Below are 10535 nucleotides of genomic sequence, written 5' to 3'. Positions count from 1 at the left end.
CTTTTTCCAGATAAGGTTGGCTTCACAGGGACTGGGGGTCAGGACTTGGACTTCCCATCTTGGGGACCACAATTCAACCCACTCCGGGTGGGGTTGGCTCCAGTTGCTTTCTGAAGGTGACGCTGATAAAACAATTGTGGAGAATTTCCCAGTTGGTACCAGACATACTCCTTGGACTGTGGACTGCCATGATTTCTATCTTTTCTGATGAAAAAGAGAAAGAAAGAAAGATAAAAGACATGTGGACCCAACAAAGAAGGTCCAGAGAATGAATCAAGATACCTGCACCCTGATTATGCTTCAGGCACATCATAACTCTATAATTTTAGGCACCTGTTTTAAATGAGGAAAATGTGCAATTTAATTTTGTGTGCCTAGAAATTTCTTTTTCATTTCGGAGAAGGTGACTATCACGAAATCTTTCCATTTTTGACAACCTCCCCAGAAAGATTTTGGACTCTGGATCCCCAGAAGGATTTTTCTCAGGAGCCAATTCCACAACTTTAAATTCCTTTTCTGTTACATGTTAGAAAATCTCTTCCAACATCTGATATATCAAATTGCACTTAAAAAAATGCTGACTTTTAAATTCACTAAGTTCTATTTTTACTAGAAATAATAGACTAGCTCCAAAAATGTTGTCATAGAAGGTGGATGAGACATTTCTATCATTTTGAAAAGAAACAATAAATGTATTTTATTAAAATGTTTTCCTATAGGGAAAAAAAAAAGACCAGGAGGTCATCGGAAGGAGAATAGATGGATAGGGACAAAAGATCATTTTGAACTTAGTAGCCATTTAAATCCAGTTAACTTAGTCCTTCTTCCTCTGAGCATCACACTTATAGGAGATGCCCAAGCAATTCCTAGTCAAATCTGGATAGTTAAATATCCAAAATATGAACTCACTTTTACTTTTATTGTCCCTAGGGGACAAAAATTCTAGTCTCTAGGAACATGGAAATTCTTTTATTATGACCCCATTAGTCAGAGCATGGTTTGCATTCAAATATTTAGAGACATCCTAAATATCCATCCTCAGGAAAAGAGTAAGTAAATGCTGATCTAGCCGTGATCCCGTGCTTCACACCAGCTACAGAGGTGACTGGAGCCCTGTGCTTAGTGAGGATGCATCTCACAATGTGGAGGGGGAAAGCAAGATGCAGAGAAGGATTCCATGCAGTTAAAAGTTGAAAACATGCGCAACAGTGCTATGTCTTGATTCCGGATATCTACATGTAAGATAAGAAGAGTAGTAGAAAAAATAGACATGTTTCCAAATGCAATGCACCCGATTCAGGAGGATGGTCCATCTGGGAAAGGGAGCAGGAAGGAACTGATGTCAGGAGGGTACCCAAGGGACAGTATGTGCAGGTTTGTATTTCTCGAAAAAAAAAAATATAGAAAATATTAGGGTTTGCTAGAGTGGAATGGTGGGCATGTGGGGCTTTGTTATTACTCCCTGTATTTTTCTGTATATTTAAAATATTTCATGGGGGCGCCTGGGTGGCTCAGTCGTTAAGTGTCTGCCTTCGGCTCAGGTCATGATCCCGGAGCCCTGGGATCGAGCCCCACATCGGGCTCCCTGCTCAGCGGGAAGCCTGCTTCTCCCTCTCCCACTTCCCCTGCTTGTGTTCCCTCTCTCGCTGTCTCTCTGTCAAATACATAAATAAAATCTTTAAAAAAAATAATAAATAAAATAAAATATTTCATGATTTAAAAAATGGGTTCCCTATTTTCCACTGGCTGAGGAAACTGTGTCTTCAAAATGCACTACCGTTGAGCTGATAGGGAAACAATTGATTTTGAAAGATGCTACGTGGGGGGCTCCTGGCTGACTTGTTGGTGGAGTGAGTGACTCTTGATCTCAGAGTGGTGAGTTTGAGCCCCAAGTTGGGTGCAGAGATTACTTAAAAAAAAAAAGAAAGAAAGAAAGATAAAAGACATGTGGACCCAACAAAGAAGGTCCAGAGAATGAATCAAGATACCTGCACCCTGATTATGCTTCAGGCACATCGTAACTCTATAATTTTAGGCACCTGTTTGAACCTCAATATCTTCATCTGTAAAATGGGGGTAATCTCTCTTGCCTACTTCACAGGGAGGTAGTGAGAGTAAATGAGGCTATAATAACTGGAGCAAGAAGGGGTTGTTGTAATAATTGCTGCTAATGACTGAGCAGTTACTGTATTTTCGAACAGGCAGTAAACATTCATTATTTTAAGGCTGACAACAACTCTATGAGGTAGGTATTCTTTTCTATGGGTTTTAGTTTTTCATGTAAAAAAAATAGCAAGGCTCAGAGGCAGACAGTTTTCCCATGCTCCTCCCTCCAGAACCAACCCCTGCCGAGAGGGAATGGGCAGTGAGGTCTTGGAAATGCAGAGTCCAATGGTGGCAGAAACACAAGTCGAGAGAGGCTGCTTCGGCAGGGTGGACGTGTCTAGGGGACAACACTGGCCCATATGTGATTCAAGTTGGGATTTTGTGGAAGTTATATATCAGCAGAGGCCAGGAAGCAAGGTGGTGTTGGCCAGTGATGAGTAGGAACTACGGGGGGAAATTCTAGATGTTAGGTACAGAAGTCCAGTTCTTTCCTTTCAAACCTACAACACCCACAGCCTTCCCCGGTGACTCGATGGCAACTCCACTTTCCAGTTGCTCAGGGCAAAGTCCTTAGAGTCATTTTGACTTCTCTGCTTTTTTCATATCCCATGTCCAACACGTCAGATAATTCTGTTGACTTTATTCAAATTACAACCAGAACTGGACGACCTCATGCCGCTTCCACCATAGCCATCCGGTCTGAGCCACCAGCATCCTGAGACTGGATTATTTTTTATTTAAAAATAAAAAAAGATTTTATTTTTAAGTAATCTCCACACCCAAGGTGGGGCTTGAGTCCACAACCCTGAGATCAAGAGTTATACCTTCCACCAGCTGAACCAACCAGGCGCCCCATCACACTGGCTTTTTACTTGGCCAGTTCCCAACCAGAAGTGAGAGTGATGTTTTTTTATTTCTTACTATTTTTTTAAAATTTTATTTATTTATTTGAGAGAGAGAGAGAGCACGAGCAGGGAGGAGGGGCAGAGGGAGAGGGAGAGAGAGAATCTCAAGCAGACTCCACACTGAGCATAGAGCCGGACAAAGGGCTTTATCCCAGGACCCTGCGAGCACGACCTGAACCAAAACCAAGAGTCTTGAGCTTAACCAGCGGCGCCACCCAGGAGCCCCGAGAGTGATTTTTTTTTTTTAATATTTCAGATGTTTATCTGAAAGGACACACCTACCTCAAAGCCTTCCAAAGCCTCCACATTTACGAGCACCCTCACCCCCTCTGGCTTTGTCACCTTCCATTCTCCGCCGGGTCCAATCTGTTCCAGCCTCCTGAGCTTCCCTGCATTCCCCAAATCTTGGTGATGCCTTCCCCACCCTCAGTTCCATGCTCCACTCCTCCACTTTCACTCCCTTCCCCTGTGTCTCTCCGATGCCCCTACCACCCGTGAAGTTTCCCCGTACTCTGGGACTTACTAATTTGGGGTATAGCCTGTCTCCCACGCTAGGCTATAAGCTCCACGTGGGCAGGAACTTTGGTCAGTTCCATTCATTGTGTTCCCAGCACCTAGAACAGGGTCTGAGAACAAATGTCTGTTGAACGAATGAATGAATGAATGAACAGATTATTCTCCTCCTACAAGAGAATCTCTTTCTCTCCAGCAGCCTGGAAGACCTTGTAGACACCATACATTCCCTTTCCAACTGGCCCTGTGCCATCCACAGCCCCAGACACATCTACAGCGTGGGTGTGGGGGGAGCAAAAAGAGGGTTCATCCAGTCACTTTAGCCAGAAAATTCCTACCGCTCTTAAAGCCACACGTGGTTTTATTTGTTCAAACACATATTGCAGATGTCTTCAGTAGCCTCTGGTTGGGGGGGTAGCTGTCACTTCAGAAACAACCGCCTGGGCTGGCATGTGACTTTTCTTCTGAAAGATTTGCAGGAACAGGAAAGAAACAGCTGGGAGAAACAAGGTCTCAGGATCGTGTCCAGGATGGCCTGTACGTTGTCGGATCATGGCCAGGAGCCCTTGGGTGCCGAGATAGAACACATGGTGCTTCGCATCAGTGTCTGGTAAGATGACCCCCTGAGAGAGCAGAAATGATGAGGAATAATTTGGGGGGAATCCAGGCTGGCCCACCAGCCAAAAAAATCCCATGTTCTACACAGCAGTGGGTTCATGCTTCAACTCCGAGATTTAATTTCATTTTTTATTTTTTTAAAAAGACTTTATTTATTTTAGAGAGAGAGCGAGTGCGAGCATGAGCGGGAGGGGCAGAGTAGAGGGAGAGAGAATCTCCAGCAGACCCCGTGCTGAGTGTGGAGCCCAACGTGGGGCTCGATCCCAGGACCCCAAGGTCATGATCTGAGCCAAAATCAAGAGTAAGTCGCTTAACCGACTACGCCACCCAGATGCCCCCAACTTCGAGATTTCAAATTTATTCTGCATCGTTGCCTATTAACTGTGTCCACATCATTTACATTTATTGAATTTAAGAATCCAGGATCTACGACACATTCTAACCCGATGTCAAGCTTCAGGAAGAGGACAGAGAAGTGCTGGCTCTTAGGGAAGGCAAGTCCTCTGACATACAAGTGGACAACTGTGTGTTCCAAGTAGGTGCCCAACGCAGCCGCGTTTTGGGGAACTGCTTCCCCCACTTTCACTGGACTTTTAGTTAGTAAAAAAAAAAAAACGTTTAAGGTCCAAATACACAATTTTCCCCATAGAAGCATTTGTCCCAAGCAGTCCCATGCCCTGAATACTAAGTAAATAGGAATGAAAAAGCCGATAGACTCAGCAAGGAATTCAGCTTGTTCTTTCCCGGGTCGTTGAGGTGCCACATGAGGGCAGAACTAAGTCCTGGGTTTTCAACTGGCTCTCCCGGGTTGAAACAAAGAAGGGGGCGGGGCAGGGGGTAAAACGAGGCTTTCATCTGGCAAGGTTACCTTAAGCATGCCTGCTCCCGGGAGCCTCTGATGGGAGAAAGTTCCCTTGAACTTTCAGCAGCCCCAGCAGCTCCATGAGCGGGTAAGGGACTGTGACTGCGCACTTGACCTAGCTGAGAGCCCTGTTCTCTTTCTCTGTCTCTGGGGCTAGGTGGACACGGCTAGTTTTCTGTTAGACCAGGCAGAGTGCTTGCAGCCAAGGGCCATGGAGCAGTGAGATGTCCCAGGAGCAGGAATTCCGGAGGGACAGGCTGCCCAAGACTGGCAGGAGCAGGTGTAATGGCTCCCGGACCCGGCTCCTGTCCAGTGCAGGGCAATCAGGAGCCAGGCAAAACCTTGTTAACCCTTTGTGACCAGAGGGCAAAAGAAGTCCCAAGGTGCCACCTGTCTCATCCCATTCCTCAGCTTGACCTTCACCTCTCCACTTTGGCAGAGCCCTACGTGAAAGGCATAGTTGTATTTCTTTCCAGTGGATGTATTTCCTGTAACCACCTATAATTCGCTTCCGATCAAGTTTAGAGGCAGATGTTTCCATAACTGATAATCTTATCTGGAGCTGTTCTAAAGTGTGACCCAGATGGGATCTTTCCAATCAAAGGTCTGACTCATTGTTATACGCAATCATCTGTTTTTTATTTTAAAACACATCTACACTGCATTGAGCACCAACACAGATGTGACCAAGAAACCCACAGTCCTGTCCCAGCAGGTGGCGGGTCCAGTGTATGACTTGGGGCAGAAAGTTATTGTTCACAGTGAGAGAAAAAAAAGAAAGGACACGCAAGACAAAACAGACTTTGTCCCAAACTCCCGTTCAGGAATCTGAGCGATGAAACAGAAGGGTACGTAAGCACACAAAGCCCTTCTAAAGCCCCTGCTCTCAATCAGCGGATGTTCAAATACAGACCCCGGGTTGGTGGACCAGCCAGACTTGGGTAACAGAAGGGCACGCTGTTTAACATAACATCCCCGCGTTACTGCAAGAAAGAGAGGAATGGGCGGTGCTTTTTCCAAAGGATAGTTTACTTTTTTGTACGAGTTGAGAGGATATCAGACCTGCACAACCACAATCGTGACAGAGCACCTGCTCAGTATGAAAACTTTGTGTTTGGGAAAAAGAAGGCAGCTGAACTACAGAAAATGCTGAGCTGGATGGAGCCCGCCCCATATGGTAGCGTGGGGTCCTTTACTCTGATGATCTTTTCAATGATGACCCCATGGAAGTGTGTGGGATGTGTCACGGAGACTGAGAATTTCTTTGATTTTTTACGTCCAGTCTTTAAATTCCACCTGCTTTCTTAAAATTACTATCTTACAGGATTATTTTTGTGTCCCGGATGTTTCCTCTGAGGCAGAAAGTAATCAGGCCAGAGGGACACACAGGGTTTCCTTCTGTCTGGGGAATACCATAGTTCTTGGTTTCTGGAACATCTGAGCCTCGGGCACCCTTGGGCATCCAGCAGTCTCCCTGGCATCCAGGGCTAAGACTTCCATATTCCAGAACAAAACAGCCAATCTGAAGGGCTTAGGTCCTGGGAAGAGAAAAGGCTGCTCCAGGAGCTCTGGCTCATCATCTGAGGGAAGAGGAGGCAGCAGGTGGGAGCAAATCTGTAAGTCACCAAGTCATCGCTGGAGAAGGCAATAAGCCAGCCTAGAGCCTGCCCGATGACCTTATTGTGAGAAACAAAATCCCTTCTCCAAACCATAGACTTCCTGTTTGTACTCTAACATGGGGGCCTTTGAAATGATTTATCTGGGCCAGTGAAAGGCAGTTGCTCATTACATATTATACAAGTTTAGATTTTCTACTTGATTATTGACATGAAATTAGGCTTTCACAACAGACCAGACTAGATTGGAATATGTACATTTCAACAGAGCGGAGATTGCACAATGCGTATGCCACTCACGAACATGGTACTAAACTCAGGGACTCCATTGATATAATATTTCCAGACTTGATTGCATTTTAACAATAACAGCAAATGGTCAGAACGGAGACAGGATTATAATTTCCAGCATCAATTAAATTATATTGTCTTAGTTACAAATCAGTTTACATCACTTTGCTCCATTTTCTATGCATTTTGTCTTTTAAATCATCTTTTACAAAATGTATATTTAAAAATATTTTCAAAAGACAAAATGCCTAGAGGAGCAAGTCTCGTGAATTGTCTTTCCCTGGGTTACGTTTGGCAAGCGGAGGGATCACCATGGATTTGGAGTGGGATTGCCAAGCGATTTCCATGGGTCATCTTCTCCCACGTGCTCAGGGATGGGGAAGTCGGAAACTCTTTTAAAAAAGTGTTGGTAGAAGGGCACAGTTCTTCATCTCTTTAGGGCCTGTGAAAACAAAGAAAAAGGTGACTGTCACTTCTCTTACTGGCACTGTAAATAGTAATCCTGTGAGTCATGGTCCTATTGTCCTTTCGTATAAATCTGGTAGTTCTGGAACCTGGAGCTCTTCTCTCCCCGCTCACTCCTCCTGCATGCCTGGCCCTCACACAGCCAGGGGCAGGTTCCCAGGCTTTTCGAAGCACATAAATCTGCGACTGTATTGAGAGCTGTGTCCCTCAGCCCCCAGTTATATAGCACTTGTCCTCTCTGCCACTCCCTGCCCCCCATTATATATCATCTCCCCAACAGAAATAAGAAAAAGTCTTCCTCTGGTTATGAGTTTGGATCTTCTGAATTCTTAAGGAATTTTCATAAAGAGAAAGAGCTCCTTCCCTTCATCAATAATCACTACTAGGAGTTCACTACCATGCGTGTGGGTACGTGCAGGGCAGGAGTAGAGGGAGCGGACCCCACCACCAGAAGAATTCTCATCAGAATGGTGCCCAGGCTCTGCAATGGATGCTCTGCTGAAGGCCCCCTCCCTCCCTCTGATGATTGCGAGCAGGGCAATTAGGTAACAAGTTGAAACTTGGTTTGGGTTTTCTTTCAAGTTCAGTTAGTTGAAAAATTAGGACAAGAGGCCAAATTTGATTAGATCTCAACTTTTGAGGCAACTCAAAAGCCATCTCTGGCTCTAACTTTCTTTTTTGGAGACTTAGAAGGGCCAAGTAGATACCTGTTCTTCTGGGTATACTTCAGATGTAGTCCTCACAGATGTAAGGGGCTTCTGAAAATGACTTTTTTAAAAAGTAAACTCTACACCCAACATGGGGCTCAAACTCACGACCCTGAGATCAAGAGTTGCATGCTCCTCCCACTGAGGCAGCCAGACATCCCTGAACATGATCTTTATTTAGAGGTTTCAATTAGCTCAAAGGTTGGAGTTCTAGATATGACTGCTCTCATTTACCTACCACACGGGTGTAAGTTATTTACTTACGAGTACCTTCCTGACATTTTTCGAGCAACCACAATGATGATCCCACCAATGAATCCAATGGCTAGTAAGACTCCAACTATAATTCCAACCAGGGTCACTGTTGCCAGGCCATCTGAATGAGGATGGGGAAAAAAAAAAGCATGAGCCCCAGATAAATGATATCCCTGTGATAAAATGTGTCATTTATAAACAATACCACTGCCCCACTGAAGATAGCAAATCATGTTCTAATTTGCTTCTGCTTATTCAGTGGGAGTTGACCTAAAAGAGATGAAACTTTGGGCTACTCTCATCTCCTCATATGAATGGAAAGATTCCTGGGTCTCAGGATCTATCAAGCATACCATTCATATTGGGTGGCTTCACTGTTAATTATTAGGTAACGTCTGTGTGCTGGATTAAATGAGCCCCTACTTTCATCCTTCATAACAATAAATTGTGATACGACACCATTCTCCATGGCTGTCATTAAGTGACTAGACTCATTTGTGGTTTGCGTATTTTCAAGTACAGGCAATTTCCTTTTTTCTCTTAAAAGAGGTTTGAAACCTCTTCTCAGAGGGTTCTGTATTTCGCTTTTGTTGACTACAATCCAGGAAAGAATGTAATTCATCACAAGATAAGCTTCAAAGAAACTTTTTTTTAAAAACTCCCATAAAAATACTTGATAACAAAATCTCGCCTACCTTTCTCAACTGTTGTCTCTGTGTCTTCACCTACTTTCTCTGTAAAGAAAGAGATATAATGATACAGAATTATTAGGATATAATAACTATAATTTAACAAATGGCAAAAGATGAATTTACCCTAAGTGGAAGGTAGCAAGACACAAGCAAAGAATATAATTTCTTAAATAAATTGGATCAGAGGATTTTTAAGCAAGCTCTGACACGATCCTGTCTTCAAAACTATTATTACTGAACTTACGAGTGCTTCTTCATACCTATGCATCCATAGTACTTTGGTGAAACTTACTTTTTTCTCATCTACTTTAGAGAGCAAGTCAGGGAAATTGACCCACAGAAATGGTCAAAAAGTCTCAGAGGTTTGGGTAACAAAAGAAACCAAGGCTGTTGATTCTTGGTCCAATATCAAGACCATAGAAAACTCATCCACTGTGATAAGGTTTATTTTGAAGAATTGTATTCTGAGAGCAATATACTCTAGTTCTGGAAGATGGGGCCCAGACTGTGATTTGTCTTGTGATACCAATTCCTTGCTTTATCTTTAGTAGTAAAATTCATATCTTACAGGGCAGCGATATGCCCAGCTAAGTTTAATGACGGAATATACTCTTTGTGTTTATGTCACTGTTATATTAGGATTTCTCTCTGCAGCCAAACCTAGTCCAATAGTTACAATGTGAATATTCTCATTTACCTATCACATGGGTTTCAGTTATTAACTTACAGTAAGTAAACAATAAAGTTGTGAGTTTCTTTCAGATAATTTTACATAATGCCTATTTAAAAGTAAACGTTTTTGGTTGGTTTGGTTTTTCCCATCACCTTCTTTGCATACCAAGTCTTTAACTCCTTCGGGTGGTGGTCCTTTACCTGGTTTGCAGATGGGGGAAAAGTCAAGAGGCTTTCATTTAATGAGACAACAGAGGTAGTCAATCAATCAGGTCCCACCCTAGAACTATAGTTCACAACTTGCAAATACTACATGTAACCGAGAGCTTTTCAAATCAAAGGTGAAAGCATCATCTACAAGATGCTTATTTTTCTAATGCGTGGATTTTTTTAAAGATTTTATTTATTTATTTGAGAGAGAGAGAGAGAGCACAAGAGGGGGGAGCAGGAGAGAGAAGCAGACTCCCCACTGAGCAGGGAGCCCGATGCGGGACTCGATCCCAGGACTCCAGGATCATGACTTGAGCCGAAGGCAGTCACTTAACCAACTGAGCCGCCCAGGCGCCTGTCTAATGCGTGGATTTGAAAGAAGTCTTTGTACCAAGACTCTCTTCAAAAATAGGCACCTTTTCAAGATGGCCCTAGGATAAGGGTCCCTGAACACAGCTCTGCCAGCATGAGCTGAAGCCATGGCTCTGGGGCATTTACATGGAGCTCAAGTTGATGGTGCTATCCCACCATAAAAAAAAAAAATGGTTCAAAGACTGGTGGGTCTGAGGCCAGCCCGGAACAAACGTATCATGGAATTGCTCCTAAAAGGTCATCCCCTTGGC

General features: G+C 43.8%; 1 protein-coding gene across 2 annotated transcripts in view; it reads right to left on the bottom strand.

The window, feature by feature from the left end:
* Positions 1-7320: 7320 nt before the first annotated feature.
* Positions 7321-10535, bottom strand: part of PDPN (podoplanin) — a 28044-nt gene continuing 24829 nt past the window's right edge. Inside the window, exons 4-6 of one of the 2 annotated variants that reach the window (XM_044913884.1) lie at positions 9034-9072; positions 8354-8459; positions 7321-7353 (exon numbers count right to left, since the gene is read on the bottom strand). In XM_044913884.1, coding sequence (XP_044769819.1) covers positions 7347-7353; positions 8354-8459; positions 9034-9072 — 152 coding nt within the window. In that variant the 3' untranslated portion in view covers positions 7321-7346. Of the gene's footprint in view, positions 7354-8343; positions 8460-9033; positions 9073-10535 lie in introns of those variants that run through there. The other variant, XM_044913883.1, reaches the window with a different exon arrangement.

This window comes from Neomonachus schauinslandi, chromosome 4 (genome assembly GCF_002201575.2).
Source record: "Neomonachus schauinslandi chromosome 4, ASM220157v2, whole genome shotgun sequence".
Lineage (NCBI taxonomy): Eukaryota > Metazoa > Chordata > Mammalia > Carnivora > Phocidae > Neomonachus > Neomonachus schauinslandi.
Note: the sequence above shows the minus strand (reverse complement) of the source record. Positions and strands in the feature narration are given on the sequence as shown.